At 38.5% G+C, this 20026-nt stretch overlaps 1 protein-coding gene and 1 pseudogene across 13 annotated transcripts in view; both read right to left on the bottom strand.

Annotated features, from left to right (window-relative positions):
• Nucleotides 1-20026, bottom strand: part of ORC4 (origin recognition complex subunit 4) — a 133711-nt gene that overhangs the window by 69842 nt on the left and 43843 nt on the right. For 11 of the 13 annotated variants that reach the window (XM_058300965.2, XM_071216456.1, XM_058300966.2 and 8 more), the window contains one exon: nt 6908-6978. In XM_058300965.2, coding sequence (XP_058156948.1) covers nt 6908-6978 — 71 coding nt within the window. Of the gene's footprint in view, nt 1-6907; nt 6979-18643; nt 18731-20026 lie in introns of those variants that run through there. The other 2 variants (XM_071216454.1, XM_071216459.1) reach the window with 2 other exon arrangements.
• LOC111761130 (HAUS augmin-like complex subunit 2 pseudogene) lies at nt 8890-10943 on the bottom strand (annotated as a pseudogene).

Here is a 20026-nt window from a genome sequence, read left to right as displayed (position 1 = left end):
GCCTCCCCATATGTCCTCAGCACAAAGTCATCTGCATGACCTAGGCATAAGTTAAAGGCTAACAACCCTCCCCAGGGGGCAGAGAATGCATAGATGGTATCATAAACTATAATCTTCCCAAAGCAGTAAATGTCCTTCCTACAAACGTAGTGAAAACATCACCTGACTCACTGTGTATGTTTCATATGACCCTAGCAGAAACCCTGTTCTCATACCTTAGGCAATGTTCTTGTTCTGAAACCCCTTACATCACCCCTCATTTTCCTGTCTCTTTGTGGAGTGCTACCTTGATTCTCTGAACCACCACCATCAGAGAGCCTCTCTAGTCTTTAAGTCCCAATAAAGCTTATGCCTGACTAAATGCCAGGTGTGTTTGGTGGTCCTGTGGCCAAACAAACTTGTGCCCTTTAGGAGTTGGGTTGTAACACAAGGGTGGTTCAACATAAGAAAATCAATTAAAGGCATTACACCACATCAACAAATTGAAGGAAAAAAATCACAGGATTATGTCATTTGATACAGAAAAGGCATCAGACAAAATCTAACATCCTTTCTTGATAAATAAACTTTCAAAGATAGGAAAAGAAGAAAAGTCCTCAATATTATGAAGGGCATTTGTGAAAAACGCACAGTCAACATTGTACTCAATGGGGAAAAGTTGAAAGCTTTCCCTCTAAGATGGGGAATAAGACAAGGATGTCCGCTGTCACCTGTGTTATTCAACATTGTGCTAGAAGTTCTGGCTAGAGCAATGAGACAAGGGGAAAAAAAGCACCAAAATAGGAAAAGAGGAAGTAAAACTCCCACTATTTGCAGATGACATGCTCCTGTATTTAGAAAATTCTGAAAGCTATCTGAGCTAATAAATGAGTTCAGCAAAGTGGCAGGATACAAGATCAACATGCAATAATGTAAAGTAATGCTTCCTTACAGCAGTACTGAACAATCTGAGGAGGAAATCAGGAAAAAGAAGTTCCATTTACAACAGCAACAAAAAGACTCAAATACCTAGGAATTGATTTAACCAAGGAAGTACAAAATCTATCTCCAGAAAACTACAAAAGAATGCTAAAAGAAATCAAAGAACCCCAAAACTAATGGAAAGGCCTTCAGTGTTCATGGATTAGAAGACTAAATATCGTGAAGATATCAACCTTACCAAAACTGCTTTACAGAGTCAAAGTACTGCCAGTCAAAATTCTAACAGCCTACTTTATAGAAATAGAAAAGGGAACTAACGGGTTCATTTGGAAGGGAAAACACACCCAAATAGTCAAAAGCATTCTAAAAAAGAGTGATGTGGGAGGAATTTCACTACCTGACCTTGACACATATTACAAATCTATAGTGGTCAAAATAGCATGGTACTGGCATAAAAATAGACACATCAATCAGTGGAATGGAACTGAAAATCCAGAAATCATCTCTATGGACAACCGATTTTTAACAAACCTACCAAAGCCATGTTAACAGAACAAAACAGTATCGTCAACGAATGGTACTGGGAGAACTATATATCCAATACCAAAAGAATCAAAGAGGATGCCTTCTCACTCCCTATTCAAGAAAAATCAACTCAAAATGGATCAAAGACCTAAATAAAAAATTCAGGACAATAAAACTACTAGAAGAAAATGTAAGGAAATATCTTAAAGATCTGGAGGTAGGTGGTGGCTTCTTGGACTGTACATCCAAAGCACAAGCAAGAAAAGAAATATTGGGTAAATGGGACCTCTTCAAAATTAAACCCTTTTATACCTCAAGGGACTTTGTCAAAAGGGTGAAAAGGCAGGCAACTCAATGGGAGAAAATATTTGGAAATAACATATTCAACAAGGGTTAAATATCCATGATATATAAAGAGATGCTACAACCAACAAAAAGACAAACAACCTGGTTAAAAAATGGGCAAAAGACTGGCTCCCTGCCATACTGCAAGGAAAATGGTGGCATCTGTTGGTCTCTCCCTTCTCCACTGGGTTTTGCTACTTTCAGCTTCTTGCTTATGTGGCTTTTCAGAATCCTGTATTTTATGCATGATTGTTTGGTAAGCCCACAATTAACTTAATGAAAATTATAAAACATAAATGAAGTTGGACTCTTACCTCACACCATATACAACAATTAACACGAAACAGATCAAAGACCTAAAAAAAAAGACGGAAATATCTTCCCAATCCTAACCCTAACCCTGCTTTGGCAATGGATTCTTAGACTTTATTCTAGAAGCATAATCAATGCAAGGAAGAAATAGATAAATTAGACTTCAACAAAATTAATTAACTCATGTGCAAAGGTCATTATCAAGAAAGTAAAAAGGCAACCTATGGTATGGGATAAAATATGTGGAAACTGTATTTGATAAAGATTTAACATCTAGAATATCTTTAACAGTAATAGAAGAAAAAAAAAAGAAAAAACAAATTACCAGCTCTTAGGGAAATGCAAATTAAAAAATCATAAATACATTGAAACTCTATTTCACAGCCATCTGAATGGCTATTATTAAAAAACCCCAGACAATTACAAATATTGGATTGGATGTGGAGAAATAAAAACACTCATTCTTTGCTGATGGGAATGTAAAATAGTCTGCCATGGAAGACAGTTTTATGGTTCCTCAGGAAACTAAGTATGGAATTGCCATATGATGTGGCAATCCCTCTTTTAGGAATATACACAGAAGAACTGAAAGCAGGAACACGAACATGATATCCATAGGGGCATTATTCACATTTGCCAAAAGATGGAAACAATCCAAGAGTCCATCAGCCGATGAAAGGATAAACAAAATGTGGTATATGCATGCAATGGAATATTATTCAGCATTAAAAAGGAATGAATGAGCTTGTGTATGATACACATCTTAATGATATTCAGTTTTACGCTCCATCAACATGGAGTATTCTTCCATTTATTTAGGTCTCCTTTGATTTCCTTTAGCAATGTCATGCAGTGTTCTATGTACAAGTCTGTTATGTCCTTAGTTAAGTTTACTCCTAGATATTCAGTTCTTTTTATTTGCTACAGTAAAAATGTACTTCTTAATTTCCTCCTCAGATGAAATTAAGTGAATGAGGAGGTCATTCTAGAGGTTACACTTATAGATGTCTCAAACGATCTCACTAACTGCCACAGTAAACAAAACCTCAAACGGTGCTTCCAAGGCTCTTGAGACATTTGGACACTATAGGCAAGACACACAACCCCATGAAATCAGCAGCCCCCAGGTGGGACTTCCCTTGATATATATGATAACCTTTTCCCACAAGGTAACAGAGTTAGATTCATTTAAAATTTCCATACATGATTTTTTAAAAAACAGTTCAAGTAATTTTAATATTTGATAAGCCAACTTTTTGCTCAAATAAACTTCCTAACTGGGAAGTTCAGATTTTGGATAACAGTAACAGCTCCACTGTATACTGATATATACAAGCTAGTCTGATATTTTATATACAAAAAGTTAAATATGTCAATCATCTTTGAGAAACAATGCAATTAATGTTTCACTTAATTCTTTAATAATTTATAAAATAATTTAGTCTTACTTTTGTACTTCATTTCTCATAGTTTGAAACCTTTGAAGAATGCGGGGGCTATCACGTACCAAGGAGAAAGCCTACACACGATTCTTTTACCCCTTTTATTTGAACCTATAATTAGCACTATACCCATTAAATATATGTCCCAGAAACTTACAGTCTGTTCATATGCTGGTTGGGCCCTGAATCTCAGCAGAGTTACAGCCAAGATCAACCCTCCAGTTCATCAAACTCTCCCAGGACAACTAACAAAATGATGATGAGGGATAACACCTCATCCCAAAAAACAATGAGTATCTACAACTACAAGCAAAACATCTGCCCCGTAAGATTTAAGGCCCTCTCAATCTGTACCAGAGCGGGCACCACCATCCCCAAATCCTCAAGACTGAGGAATGAACCAGTATAACGGGGGAATGTAACCATGGAACAAAGTAGACATCGTTATTGCAGTAAAGAGAGAACTTGTAACACTGACATAAAGATAGTGGTTACCAGAGATTCTGAAGGGAGGGGAAGTAAGAACAGGTGGAATATAGGGCATTTTTAGTGCATTGGACTTGTTCTGCACGACACTGCCATGATAGATACAGGCCATTAAACATTTTTCCAAAATCTATAAAACTGAATGGTGCAAAGTATAAATCATAATGTAAAATACAGGCCATGGTTAGTACCAACACCTCAGTATTTGTTCATCAATTGTAACAAATGTGCCATGCTAATGTAAGATATTATTAATAGGGGAAAATATGAGAGGGGATGGGGTACATGAGAATTCCTGGTATTTCTGATGTAACTTTTCCGTAATCTAAGAACTTCTTTAAAAATAAAGTAAAAACAAAACAAAAAAAGGAATGAAGTTCTGGCTCATGAGACAACATTGAATATATTATGCTGAATTAGGTAAATGAGACACAAAAGGACAAATAATATATGATCTCACTGATCTGAAATAATCAGAATAAGTGAATCTAGAATATAGGTTATCTGGTTGGGGGTAAGGAATGAGGAATTAATGCTTAATTTGTACAGAATTTCTATTTGGGTTTATTGTATTGGAAATCAATGGGGGTAATGGTAGTACAATATTGAGAGTGTAATTAACGGCACTGAATTAAAATGTGAATGTGGTTAAATTGAAATTTTAGGTCATATATATGTTACTAGAATGAAAAATAAAAGGCAAAACATAAGACTGTACAACACCATGAACCCTATTGTAAATGAAGGACTATAATTCATAGAAGTATAAAAACATTCATTCTTGAATTATGACAAATGTACCACACTAATGCAATGTGTTATAAAAGGGTGGTATATTGGGGAAAAAAACACACCCTAATGTAAACTAGGGATTATAATTAATACTAGAATTATAATATTCTTTCATCATTTTTATCAACACTAATACTATAATAATGCAAAGTATTAATATTGGGGGAGGTGGGTATATGGGAACACTGCATTTTTTACATTATATTTTTTGTAAACTACAATTTCTGTAACTAACACCAATGAAAACAAAACCAAAAACTCAGCATTCCATCCTTATATAGGTTATAGGTAGTGGAAAGAATAGGGGTACTGGTGCCAGAGAAGGCAATTACGTGAATTTCAAAAAGTAAAATAAGCTTTTATAAACATTGTTTTATCTATATAATGGGGACAAACAAACCTCATGAAAGGCTACTAAAGAGGGTGAAATAAAGCTATAGTGAATAGTTAACAGATTCATAGATCCCAAAGTGATCTGGGATGGAGGTTAAACATGTGTACACATATATACAAATTAATAAAGCTGCATATGGGAGATTGTGTACTTTACAAGGGTATGTAAATTATACCTCAGTTAATAAAATTCTTTGAAACAGAGTTGCCTATACCCTCCCTAGACTATATAAGCTTCTTTTTTTTAATTAAAAAATTTTTTTTATTATTATAATTTTATTTCTCTCCCCTTCCCCCCCATTGTCTGCTCTCTGTGTCCATTCGGTGTATGTTCTTCTGTATCTGCACGCATTTCTGTCATGCGGCACTGGGAAACTACGTCTCTTTTTTGTTGTGTAGTCTTGCTGCATTAGCTGTGTGTGTGTGGTGCCACTCCTGGGTGGGCTGAGCTTTTTTTTCACGCGGGGTGGTTCTCCTTGCAGGGCACACTCCTTCCATGGGGGATACCCGAACAGCACGGTACTCCTTATGTGCAGCAGCACTGTGTATGGGCCAGCTCACCACATGGGTCAGGAGGACCTGGGTATCGAATCCTGGACCTTCCATATGGTAGGTGGACACTATCAATTGAGCCACAACTACTTCCCTACATAAGCTTCTTGATAGCAGAGGTATACATATATATGTTCAGTACTTGGAACGCAGAATGTACTTAATATTAAACATCCGTGATAAGAATATCTAGTCTCACTGTTTATATTCAACACTATATTGGAGGTTCTAGCCAGGGCAATTAAGCAAGAAAATGAAATCATGATCTTATAGATAGAAAATCTTAAGGAGTCAATTTAAAAACTATCAGCACTAATGAGGATACAAGAACAATATTCAAATTCAGTTGCATTTCTATCAGTAACAATGAACTAAGAATGAAATAAAGATAGCAACTTCATTTACAACAATAGCATCAAAAAGAATAAAATAAGTGTGGAGCTGGCCCATGCACAGTGCTGATGCGCACAAGGAGTGCCGTGCCACGCAGGGTTGACCCCGCTGCCCCACGCGCAAGGAGTGCGCCCATAAGGAGAGCCGCCCAGCGCGAAAGAAAGTGCAGCCTGCCCAGGAATGGCACCGCCCACACTTCCCGTGCCGCTGACGACAACACAAGTGGAAAAAGAAACAAGATGCAGCAAATAGACAGAGAACAGACAACCGGGGGAGGGGGGGGGGAATTAAAAATAAATAAATAAATCTTAAAAAAAAAAAAAGAATAAAATAAAAAGAACACAAAAATAAGAAATAAACTTAACAGAAGAATTTATATTCTGAATATATATAAAAATCAGACCAGATTTAGGAAGACATGGGTAAAGCTAGGATTCTAACTATCCAAAGACATTAACAAAGGATAAAATCAAGAAGTAGCATAACATATTAGTATAAAACAAAAATGCCAACTGACTAGAAAAAACCATTTAAAAAAATGAATTGTAGCACATTTAATTTTGAGAAAGAATCTGGAATGTTTTGCCTTAGAGATAACTGTTTTATGAACTTATATAGCTACCTACTTGAGGGAGAAGTGATTCTTCACTTATGTTAAGAGGCAAATCCAAATTAAGAAAATGACTACTTCTCTGACGGCCTTCAGCTGGTAACAGGACTTGAGGTTACTGAAAATATATACTAACCTGTGAAAGGCACTCTGCGTGTATTAAGTTGTTTTTTGATTTACGACTGCTCATTTCAACAAATTCAGATCCTTAAAAAAAGAAAAAAGAAATTTTAAACATTTTGGCATGAATATAATAAAGACTACCAGCTTAAACAGATCACTTAAGACATAACTGCACTCACAGAATTAAATGTTTTCAAACATTGAAAATGTTCAAAGTTTTCAAACTTTAAAATCCTCAATGGCTCTGTCCTTTGTCTAAGTACAGACTTATTTGATATAGACACATCACATTTTAGTCTTCCTGCTCTCCCTCTCCTCACACAAAAGGGCTACGTTAAATGCCTTTTATGTAAACATCCATAACTGTTTGTATCTCTTTATCCATAACCTAATTATACAAATAAAATTATCTGTGTACTTGCAGTGTCCTTAACTTGAGGATATTTTGATATTCTGAGCATTTCACCATAAGGTCCAAAACGGAGTTGGCCTAGAACTGATTACTGGAATGAAAATATTATGCACCTTCGAAAAAATTTACAATTTTATGTAAAATCCCCCTTTAAGAAAACAAATCCATAGATAAACCCCTGTGAATAAAAGATCTAATTTCTTAGTACTTATTTCCTTAAGTAGTGTTTTAAGAATTAGTAATAGCTTAAGCAGTGTTTACATATGTAGCAGTCATTGTCATTAAGTTTATTAACTCATTTAACCCTCATAATAATCCTAGAGCAGGGGTTCTTAACCTTTTTTGTTTGACAGACCTGTTTGCCAGTCAGATAAAAACCATGGACCCTTAAGTCCACACTAGACTGTGTATTATTTAATAATATATTACACCCACACCAACACCACCCCACAAGAATGCTTTTTTGAATTTCAATTCAAGCTCACAGACCCCTTGTTAAGAACCCCTGTCCCAGAGTACTATCATCTTAATCTACCTTTTTTAAGTTAGAAATTATAGGTTTATTTTTATATTTTGATAGATACAACAGACAAAACAAAAATATAACAGGCATACCAGTTTTTGTGACCATATATATACACACACACACACACACACACATATGTATATATATATATATATATAAAAAACACATATATGAATTAATACAGGAAATCACATGAATAAAAAATCATAAAGAGATGTTTTGAAACCAAAGCTAGGCTTGAACAGATTTCTGATCAAACACAACTGAAGGCTTTTCTTAAGTGTCTAGGTAATGTTTAAAATATCAAAACCAATCTTCTATATTCCATTTGAAAAAATGAGCAAAGTTAGGTTTCAAAACATGATCCCTGGTTGTTTCACCACAAATTTAAATGATAATCTTATTTCCTTATAGCCAACTACTCATCATACTGTGTTTGCTTAATTATATGTAATATACAAGGATCAGTGAACACGTGACAGAGAATCCAACAGCATAAAAATACTGATGAACCAATTTTAAACAAAACAGAACTGCAAACCTGAAAACAAAATAAGCCAGTGTAGTTAGAATACTGATACTAAGGCAGTCCTAAGTATCAGTACACCACTCCCTAGTATATATATAACAATCTTAGACTAGGTAAAATGTCTATTTTGTCAGGCTAACCTCTAAAGTTTTATAATGTGCCTTTTTCTTCTCTTTGTTCTACCTTTCTTCTCTGCCCAATCCTAAGGCTGCAAGAGGACATCCCTGAAATTGCTTGGGTAACTGGGATCCCCAAGACCACCTACACGTAACAATTCATTAGGAGAACACTCAGGACTCAGAATACAGTCACACTCATGTCTAAGATTATTATAGTGAAAGGATACAAAGGGGAAAAGGGACATGGGCAAAGGCTGGGGAAAAACAAGCATGAGCTTCCATTCTCTCCCAGTGGAGTCATACAGGACACCCTAATTCTTTCCAGCAACCAGCAAATGAATTGTGACGTAGGGAATGTTGTCTAAACCAAGGAAGCTCACTAGTGACTCAGTCCCCAGGCTTTTTATTGGAAGGTTGGTCATGCTGGCATCCTCTGCCTGTCATGTATCAAAAGTCAGACTCCGAGAAGGAAAGCATGTTTTCAGCATAAACCACATTGTTTGTACAAACAGCTTAGGCATAGTGAGCCACTCTTGTGAGAACCCTCCTGAAACCTAAGTTCCCATATGCCAGTTCAGGCATCTTAAAAGCAGGCCTTTCAAAGGTTAGTATCCAGGTCTGCCATATTAACTCTATTCTGGACATTTAGCAACAGCCTCAAAGGAATAAACAACATAGACAATTTTGGATTCAAGAAGGCGCTGCCAATTCAGAAACACATTTTTTTTTTTAAAGATTTTTTATTTATTTCTCTCCCCTTCCTCCCCCAACCCGCCCCCCCCACCCCCGGTGTCTGCTCTGTGTCCACTCGCTGCACGTTCTGCTTTGTCCGCTTCTGTTGTCAGCGGCATGGGAATACTGTTTCTTTTTGTTGCGTCATCTTGTGTGTCAGGTCTCCGTGTGTGTGGCGCCATTCCTGTATTTCTTTTTGTTGTGTCATCTTGTGTGTCAGCTCTCCATGTGCGCAGCGCCATTCATGGGCAGGTTGTTCTTTCTTTCATGTTGGGCGGCTCTCCTTACAGGGTGCACTCCTTGCTCATGGGCTCCCCTACACGGGGACACCCCTGCGTGGCACGGCACTCCTTGCACGCATCAGCACTACGTGTGGCCAGCTCCACACGGGTCAAGGAGGCCTGGGCTTTGAACTGCGGAACTCCCATATGGTAGACGGATGCCCTATCCACTGGGCCAAGTCCACTTCACAGAAACACACATTTTTAAAAGACAAGATTCAAGCCTAAGAAATGATTAACAAACCCACGTCAATAAATTGTCACTCTGGGAAGTGGACGTGGTTCTAGCAGTTGGGTGCCTGCCTACCACATGGGAAGTCCTGGGTTTGGTTTCCGGTGCCTCCAAAAGAAAAGGGGGAAGACAGTGAGCTGACATGACAGTCTGACACAGAAAACTGACATAATAAGACGGTGCAATGTGGAAACACAATAAGGAAACAAAATGAGAGACACAACAAGCAGGGAGCAAAGGTCTCTCAAGCAATTGGGCACCTCCCTCCCACACAGGAGGTTATGGGTTCAGTTCCCAGTCCATCCTAAAAGAAAAAAAAAAGATAACGAGCAGACACAAAGAGCATACAAGGAACACAGGGACAGAGCAGACAGAGAGCACAAACAAGGTGGGGAAAAATATATGAATAAAATAAACTTTAAAAAAATAAGCTGTCATGTCTATTTTTCATCTCACTAGTCTTACTAAAAAGCAAAATGAAAAAATATATTTTCTTTGTTTAAAGGAAAACTCAGTTTGGTCTTAATGAACTTGAAACTCTGGTACTCTAACATAAAAAGGTTCTTTCAGTATTGCTAGCAGCAAAGCCTGTGACTACCTATACCACAATCAGTTAGAAATGGATTTCATATGATTATATATAATTAAGCAAAAATAAATGGTTGATGGTCATTTGCCATTAATAGTATGGATGTGAACTTTAGAATTAAAAGGTAAAGGAGGCATTATAATGTCATGTTTATGAAGATCATTTTCTTCAGCTAATATTTTGGAGATGCAAGAGGAAACTTCCTTTTGTTGTTTCATCACTTGAGTGTACTGCCTGCCAGTTCTGTCTCAATCACCAAAATATCCAACTTTGCTCAATCCTTGCTCATATTCATTAGTTTTGCATCTAAATGAGGGATACTTCTAACTGTTTCAAGGTGGGTTTCTAATTCATTGCCAACTCTAGCAAAAATACCATGTATCTGTGATAAACAGTTTCAATACCCAAGTTTTCCTGGCACATGGGTTTCAATAGTGTCGCCTACAGGACCTCTCCTCCTTTAGCACTGCTTCCAAATGATTGTTCACACTTGGCAGGATATCATACTTTCTGATCTGAGTAACCAGACCTGAAGCTGGGAAATGGCTCAGTAGTAACCCAGTAGCATATGGCACGGACCCCGAGTCCCAAGGTATCGCTGCAGCCATGGAACCGACGGATCTCCCTTAGTTGCACAAACTGTGAGCCTATAATTCCCTTTTAAGATGAAAAGATACAGAAAAAATAAGTAACTTGCCCAAAGTTAAATAGTAAGTGGTACAGTCAGATATAAACCCAAACATGTTATATTCCTAAACAATTGTTACTTCCTTACCCAATAAAAAGAAAAGCATATGAATAATTTGAAGGCAAATCAGCTATCGTGAAAATATATTTTTATTCATATTTATTAATTTCATATATTAGTACTGACAACTAGAAAGCAACCCCAGAATTGCTGTTTTCTCTGAAACTGCTAACAGACCAGTAGCTAAGCAAGGTTGTGCTAGATAGCAAGAAAATCTGTCTCTTTCCTTACTGTCTAAATCAGGTACCAAGGCTTAAACCAACAAAGGGTACTTGACTGCTTCCAAATTGGAACCTTAAGAACAAATGATGGAAATGGATGTGGCTCAACCAACTGGGCTCCAATTTACCATACAGGAGGTGAAGGGTTCGATGCCCAGGGCCTCTTGGTGAGGGCAAGCTGGCCCACATGGTGAGCTGGCCCACGCAGAGTGCTGGCCCATGCGGGAAAGCTGCCCTATGAAGGAGTGCCAGCCAATTTGTAGAGCTGACGCAGCAAGATGACACAAGTGACACAGTGGAGAGAAAATAAGATCTAGTAGAACAGGGAGCCAAGGTGGCACAAGAGAGTAATCACCTCTCTCCCACTCTGGAAGGTCGCAGGATTGGTTCCCAGAGCTGCCTAATGAGAATACAAGCAGACTCAGATGAACACACAGTGAATTGCCACAGAAGTGGACAATGGGGGGAATCAGGGGCGGGGAAGAAACAAAAATAAATCTTTAAAAAAAAAAAAAAGGATATTTCCCTTAAGAATCCTTCTTAGGAGAAAAGGTTTTATTAGCTGTTTCAGGACAGCTTCTAGCAGTCTTTTATGGCTATAAAAGGCATCTTCTGACTTGAGAATCTTTACCTTAATTAATTTTATACTATTTTGTCTAACTCCATTTACAATGAGTTTTTTTTATTTTTTATTTAACCTTACACAAACATTGAGACTGAATGAACCCTTGTAACAACATAAAATGATATCCTTACTCTGATTCAAGATTCTTTTCAATCTGAAAAAGGTCTACTAGTTAACAGTTAAACTAAGAAACCAAGGAATGATTATCCCCTAGACTATAAGGAATGAAATATTTTAAAAAGCACAGTGGGGCTTTTGCAGTGTATATTTTAAAAAGAGATTTACTTATTTCCTTTTTAAATTTATTCCCTCTACCCCCTCTTCCTCCAAAGGTTCTCTCATCTGTCTGCTCATTGTTTGCTCCCTTCTCCAGGAGGCACTGGGAACCAAACCTGGGACTTCCCACATGGAAGGTGAATGCCCAAAGGTCTGAGCCACATCCACTCCCTGTGGACTGGTGTTGGTGGGCTTGTGGTACCTGCTCACTTAAGCATCTGCTCATTGCGGCGGGTAGAGACACCTAGCTCACTGTGGTGGGTATGCACATCTAGTTAATTGAGGCAGGTGAGGGAATCTGGCTCATTGTGGCAGGGTATAGGCATCAACCTTGTTGCAGCTGGTAGGGGTGTCTGTTTGTTTTCTTTAGGAAGCATGGGACTTGAACCCAGGACTTCCCATGTGGTAGGCAAGTGCCCAACTGATTGAGCCACATCCACTTCCTGCAATACACAATTTTTTAGCAAATTTTTATTGCTTTTTTTAAAAAAATACATAGATCACATAAAATATTACACTAAAAATATAAGAAATTCCCAAACACCCCACTTCCCACACCCCCACTCCTCCCACACCAAAAACCTCTTTCATTAGTGTGGCACATTCATTGCATTTGGTGATACATTTTGGAGCACTGCTACATAGCATGGATTATAGTTTACACTCTTCCCCCAGTCCATCCGGTGGGTTATGGCAGGATTTATAATGTACTCCATCTGTCCCTGCGACAGGACAACTCCAAGTCCTGAAAATGCCACCATATCACACCTCTTCTTCCCTCTCCCTGCCCTCAGCAACTCCCGTGGCCACTATCTCCACATCAATAATACAATTTCTTCCATTGCTAGAGTCACAATAGTTCTATAGTAAAATACCAGTAAGTCAACTCTAATCCATATTTTATTCCTCCACCCCGTGGACCCTGGGATGGTGAGGCCATCCACTTCTAAATCAAGAGGGGGCTTAGATCCCACATGGCTCATGGATGTGATTCTCCTGCACGTAGCTGTAGACGCTCTCAGTTCCCTGGTGTGGTGGTTGACCATCCTCACCTCCCTGTTAGCTGACCTGGATAAGTCCAATGAACCGGAAAGTAGGTGTTGCTACTCAGGGCCCAGCTGGCACATGGACAGTCCAGAGATTCAAGTCTCCTGAGCATATACCAAACTAGCACCAACCACAGACTCAGTAAAAGTGACAGAAAAGGCATGTATAGAGAGGTCACATCTGAGTCCAACTCCATCACACTCAGGAGCACAAATTCCAAAGTAGGGCCCACTGGCAAGGCACCAAACTCTGGAGCCACCTGCCATGACCGTAAAACCTGTGCTCTATAGCCCTCAGGAGCACTGGGCTGTCTCTGGGATCCTGCTGAGACGCGCATAAGTGCTACTCCTCTGATGACCTATTGACTCATTTTGAGGTCTCTTAGCCATATAAACTCACTGGTCTTTACCATTTCCTCCTTTTATTCAAGGTCTTTTTCTAGTTGCATCATCAGCTGGTGCTTGGTAGTAATCCCTTGGCGCCGGGGAGGCTCATCCCCAGGAGTCATGTCCCACACTGAAGGGAAGGAAATGTAGTTACATGCTGAGTTTGGCTTAGAGAGTTGCCGTATTTGAGCAACATGGAAGTTCTCAGGAGGTAACTCTTAGGTACCCGGCAACTCTAGGTCTAGTTGAAATTTTAAGCACACAGGCTCATAAGCAAAGTCATAGTCATCAGTATAAAGGGGCCATCATTGGATCATCCTTCTTCACTGGTCTTTGCCCTTGTACTTGGGAGACTGTTGTTGTTCCACTGGGGAATGTGACAGAGCTCCCTGGCTAGGAACTCAGCACTCCCTCAATTGTCGTGTGTAACTACCTAGTATGACAATACCCAACAAATATCCAAACATATTTATATACCATACATACATGCCCTAGAGAACTCCCTCACACCCATGTGTCCCCCATAAATGGCACCCCACACCAGTGCTCCTCCCCTGCCATAGCTGAACCTCTGTGATCCAAAACTTCCTCAAAAATGAAGCCTAATATATTGACAAATTCAATTAGTAGGAAAATGAAATAGTAATGATAGGTTTAAAGATTAGAAATAGAATATATAATAATTTAGAAAAACTAAAATAAAAAATTAGGGTATTAAAAAATGAAAAATATCATAAAACTTTGTTTTTGGCATTTTGCCTTTCACTACTGTAATAGGTATTGCCCTGTATGTACAGTGGCAAGGCAATCTCTTCCATTCCTTCCTCAGTGTCTACATCCTTTTTTTTTTTTTTAAATTTTGAATTTTGTCTTCAAAAAAGTTTTAGATCATGGTAAAGTCACATACACAATATAGGGGACTTCCGTATACTCAACATCAAACCATTTTCCCCCTTCCCCAGGAATGATCTTTTCACATGTGGATGTTACATTTGCTACAGCTGATGTACAGATATTGAAACACAGCTACTAACCACAGTTACATTATGATTTACATTTTAGACTACACACTTTAGTAAATTTTTGGTGAAATTTAACATGGCCTATATCCATCTTTGTACAATCTTGTGGAACACTTCTACTGCCCCCCAATTACCCCCTCTTCCATCTATTCTATTCCTCTCTCTCTCTCCCTTTGGGGCCCACAGTGACAACCAAGCTTCACTGTTTGAAGCACAAGAATCAGAGATACTTACAATGCTGAGGGCTGGATACACTTGTCTGTCCTCCCCCACTGGGAGCCATCCATGCTCTTGAGACACACTCTCTCCTCTGTTTGAGAACATAAGGCCTCCCCACCACGGGGTATAACACCTTCCTGTTCATTGTATGGGTCTCCACCCACTGATATAACACACTATGACAAGATGAGCACTCACATACAACCCAGAGTTATATTACTCATTTCACATTATTGCTGAAATTAAAAGATGTATTCCCCTTTCACAGATCAAGAAAACAATGATTAAAAATTTCAGGTAAAAGGCCTGAAGGCCTAAGGTAGGTGTCTCATCTGACTCATGGCATAAAATATAATTTAGGTAAGTTAATAAAAACACATATTTTTCCTCATTAGGGGACTGCTAATAAGAAAAACAATTAATAACTGTTAATAAACTTAATAGCATTAATAAGGGCACAAATAGGGTGCCCAACCTACAGCATACATAAAATTTGACTGTAAATAAAGTCTTAGTTTAAATGTTATATTTTCTCTTTACAGTGAAAAGAATCACCACTGAAACTGGCTATCAAGTAATATGAATTTCAATGGTAAAACAGAAAAACTATAACTGATTGAAAATTAAAAGCTACTTACAGAATATATTAATTAAGACATATTTTCCTTTGGAATATCAGTACTTAAAAATGTATGGCAATGCAGAAAATTCTAAATAAAGAAATCTGCTTCAAAGCAGATTAAACTTATTTGACAAGAAAATTTAAGTAGTATTTTCCAAGGTACTACCTAATGCAGATAAGTTTAAATACTGCTAATTCCAAGAAATGTAAACTATCTTCTTGTTAAATACACACTTTTAATACATCATGTCCCTCCAAGGATGAGTCAAGTCTCCTTCATATAATAAAGAATATTATTTATATGAGATACTTTAGATTGAACCCAAGACCTTGTACAAGGGAGGCAAGAACTCAACCACTGAGCTACACCCGCTCCCAAGTAATAATGAATATTTTAAAGGTTATTCTAATTTTACAGATGAAAGACAAGCTATGGACTGAGAAAAATATTTGCAAATAAAGTATTTGACAAAGGACTTGTATAAGCCCTCAAAAACAATACAAAAACAAGCAATCTAATTAGAAAATGGGCAAAAGACATGAACAGACATTTCACCAAAAAGGATACACAGATGGCAAATTAGCACAAGAAAAATGAACAATATAATTAGCCAATAAAAAATACAAACAAGCCCACCATGAGATATTATCACAACTATATTAGGACAGTTAAACTAAAAAATAGTGAATGCTTGCGAGGATCCAGAGAAACTGGATCTTTAATACACTGCCAGTGGGAAAGTAAAATGATAGTCACTCTGGAAAATGACATGGCAGTTTCTTAAAACACTATAACATACTCTTACCATACAACACAGTAATTGCACTCAGGTGGTGAACTCAGAGAACAAAAACTTATGTGCACACAAAAAACGAAAATGAATGTTCATAACAACTTTATTTGTAATAGACAAAAACTGGAAACAAGCCAAATGTCTTTCAGCAAGTCAATGGTTAAACAAACTCTAGAAAACCCAAAAAGTATAATACAACTGAGCACTGAAAGGAATGAACTATTAACACATGCAACCATTTGAAAGGATCTCAAGAGCACTGTGTGTAGTTTTTTGTTTTTTTTTTAAAAAAGCCAATCTCAAAATGTTACATGCTGGGGGGCAGATATGGCTCAAGAAGCTGAGTGCCCACCTCCCACATGGAGGTCCTGGGTTAGGAACCCAATGCCTCCTGAAAAACAAAAATAAACAAGTTAAAACAAATGAGAAACCAATTCAGAAAGTTGATGTTGCTCAGTCATTGATCACTAGCTACCCAAATACGAGGTCCTGGGTTTAATCCCTGGCCCCTGGTACCTCAAAAAAAAAAAAAAAAAAAAAAGTTACATGCTATATGATTCTATTCATATACCTACAATTTCTCATTTTAACCACTTTCAAATATACAATTCAATGTGTTAATTACATCTACAATGTCGTGCTACCATCAATCAACCATTGCCAGAACTTCTCCACTCATTACTTCTGAGCTTTCTTGCAGATTCTTACGGATTTTCTATTTATAGGATAATGTCATCTATGAAGGAGTATTATTTCTTCCTTTCAATGTGGATGCCATTTATTTACTCTTCTTGTCAACGTGGTCGGGCTATTACTTCCAACGTAATTTTGAATAGCAATAGTGGTAACGCACATCCTTCTCTTGTTCCTGATTAGGGAAAAAGCTTCATGCTTTCACACTGAGCATGATGTTAGCTGGGGCTTTTTCATATATGACCCTTATATATTGAGCATTGTATTGTCAGGATTCTCCAGGGAAACAGAACCTATAGGAGATATCTGCAATTACTAAGAGATGTTATAAAATGGTCTCCTCACTTGACCATGGGGATGCACAAGGCCAAATTCAGTAGGGCAGGCTGCAAGCCAGGAACTCTGTCCTCAAAGAATTCCCATAGAAACTCTGGTTGTTTGAAGTAGAGATAGGAATTCTCTTTCTGAAAGCTGAAATCATATCTCCTTTTAAAGTCTTCAACTGATTGGATGAAACCTCATTCACTGCTGAAGGCAGTTACCTCACTGATGACTACAGTCCCTGAAATGTCCTTGCATTATTATTAGCTTCATGCTTACTTGACCAAACAAGGGGTCACCATTACCTGGCCAAGTTGACACATTAGCCTAGCCATCACAGTCTACCCCTTGTCAACCTGGAAGCCACACACATCATCTTAACCTAGGGGTTCTTAACAAGGGTGTGAGCTTCAATTTAAATAAATAAAAAACAACAACAACATTATTCTTGTGGGCACATGTTGATGCAGTTGTGATATATTTATTAAATAATATACAGTATTATATACTTAGTAAGAGGTCTGTAGTTTTAATCTGACTGGTAAAGGGCTCCATGGAACAAAAATGGTTAAGAATTCCTTCCTTAACCACACTTAATCTCAAAAAATAATAATAATAACAGATTTTCCTTTGCCACCTAATAATACTCAACTGTTCCGCATACAACTGGAAATGTACTGAATCCCTCCTGAACAAGGTGTTAAGTCCTTGACTAATATCCACTTTTAATTTTGACATCCCTAAACACTATGACATGAAACAAATACAACTTATGCCATATAAGGAAATAAGATAGGGAAGAAAACAAAGATTTCCATTTATGTATATATGCAAACATAACAAAAGAAGGAAGAAATATTCATAACCATTACAGTTCTCGTTTCTGTAACTGGTCACATGGTTTAAGTTGATATTCATCACTACCTTCTTCTACTCCCCATTCCATGATCCCTTTACTTTCAGCAAGCACCTTAGCTGGCCATAGTTCTTTGCCTGGAGTGACCAAAACCTTCATTCCTGAAAATTCTGGGCCACTGTTAGTCTGCCTAGATTGGATTTTTGCAGTTTTCCACTGACTTTAATCACATGGCATCTTAGTTCTAAGAGATAGCCTAGGCAATCTCCAGTATTCTAGGCAAACTTTTCTTTACCTCCATTGTGTAACTTAAGTCCTATTTCCCCTGTGATAGTCAGAATCAATCACCCCAGCCAGTACAGTTAATTCCCTTCTATACAGCTTCCTAGAGAACACTGCTCCAGCCCTGCAAGGTTCACCTAGTTGGTGCCATAACTGAGTCTTCAAAAGGCCATTCTGGGGAAGCGGATGTGGTTCAAGTGACTGAGCTCCTGCCTACCACATGCGAAGTCCTCGGTTCGGATCCAATGCCTCCTGGAGAAGATGAGCAAGACAGCAAGCTGGCACGACAGGCTGGTGCAGCGAACTGATGCAACAAGATGACACAATAAGACAAAAAGGAAACACAATGAGAGATACAACAAAGCAGGGAGCACAGGTGGTTCAAGTGACTGAGTCCCTCTCCCCTACATGGGAGGTCCCAGGTTCAGTTCCTGGTGCCTCCTAAAGAAATGACAAGCAGACACAGAGAGAAGAAAGAGTGCAAACAACAAGTGAGGGCAAATAAATAAATAAAATAAATTTTTAAGAATAAAAATGCCATTCTACCATTCTATCAATCCAGGTGCTTCAGGATGACGGGGAACACAGTAAGACCAGTGAATTCCATAAGCATGTGCCCATTCCCACACATATTTTGTTGTGAAGTAGGTTCCTTGATCAGAAGCAATGCTGTGTGGAACACCGTGATGGTAGATAAGACATCCAGTAAGTCAATGGTTGGTAGTTTTGGCAGAAGCACTGCATGTAGGGAAGGCAAACCCATATCCGGAGTATATATCTATTCCAGTTAGAACAAACTGCTGCCCCATCCATGATGGAAGTAGTCCAATGTAATCAAACTGCTACTAGGTAACAAGCTGATCACCTTGGGAAATGGTGCCATATTGGGGGCTGAGTGTGGGTCTCTGCTCCTGGAAAATTGGGCACTTAGCAGTGGCTGTAGCCAGGTTTGGCCTGGGAGAGGGGAAGGTCACGTTGCTAAGCCCATGCAGAACCTCCATTCCTACCACCATGGCCACTTTGTTCATGAGCCCAATGAGCAATGACAGGAGTGGCTGGGGAAAGAAGCTGTCTGAATGGGTCAACTTATCCACTTATTAAAATCTTCCTCTGCTGAAATCACCCTCTGGTGAGTATTCATGTGGGACACACATATCTTCATGTTTTTGCCCATTCAGAAAGGTCTATCCACATACCTCTTCCCCAGACTTCTTTGTCACCAATTTTCCAATCATGTTCCTTCCAAGTCCCTGACCATTCAGCCAAACCATTCAGCAGGCCATGATTCAGTGTACAAATGCACCTCTGACCAATTCTCCTTCCAAACAAAAGGAACAACCTTTGAGCATGGCTCTAAGTTCCACCTGCAGGGAAAACTTCCCCTTACCACTGTCTCTCAGAGATGTCCCAGAAAGGCGCTGCAGTGGCTGCAGATGTCTACTTGCAGAACCACCGGTAAACCAGGCCTGAGTTTTCTCTTCCTTAGTCAACTGACTGTAAGGAACCCTGCAAAGTTCAGATTTTAGTTTCCACTGTAACTCTGCTACTTGCACAATGAAACTCTGTGTCTGGTTTTCAGAGATCTCAAGTCTGCAGCTGC

Source organism: Dasypus novemcinctus, chromosome 7, assembly GCF_030445035.2.
Source record: "Dasypus novemcinctus isolate mDasNov1 chromosome 7, mDasNov1.1.hap2, whole genome shotgun sequence".
In the NCBI taxonomy this organism is placed as follows: Eukaryota; Metazoa; Chordata; class Mammalia; order Cingulata; family Dasypodidae; genus Dasypus; species Dasypus novemcinctus.
This window is presented reverse-complemented; position numbering and strand designations above follow the sequence as displayed.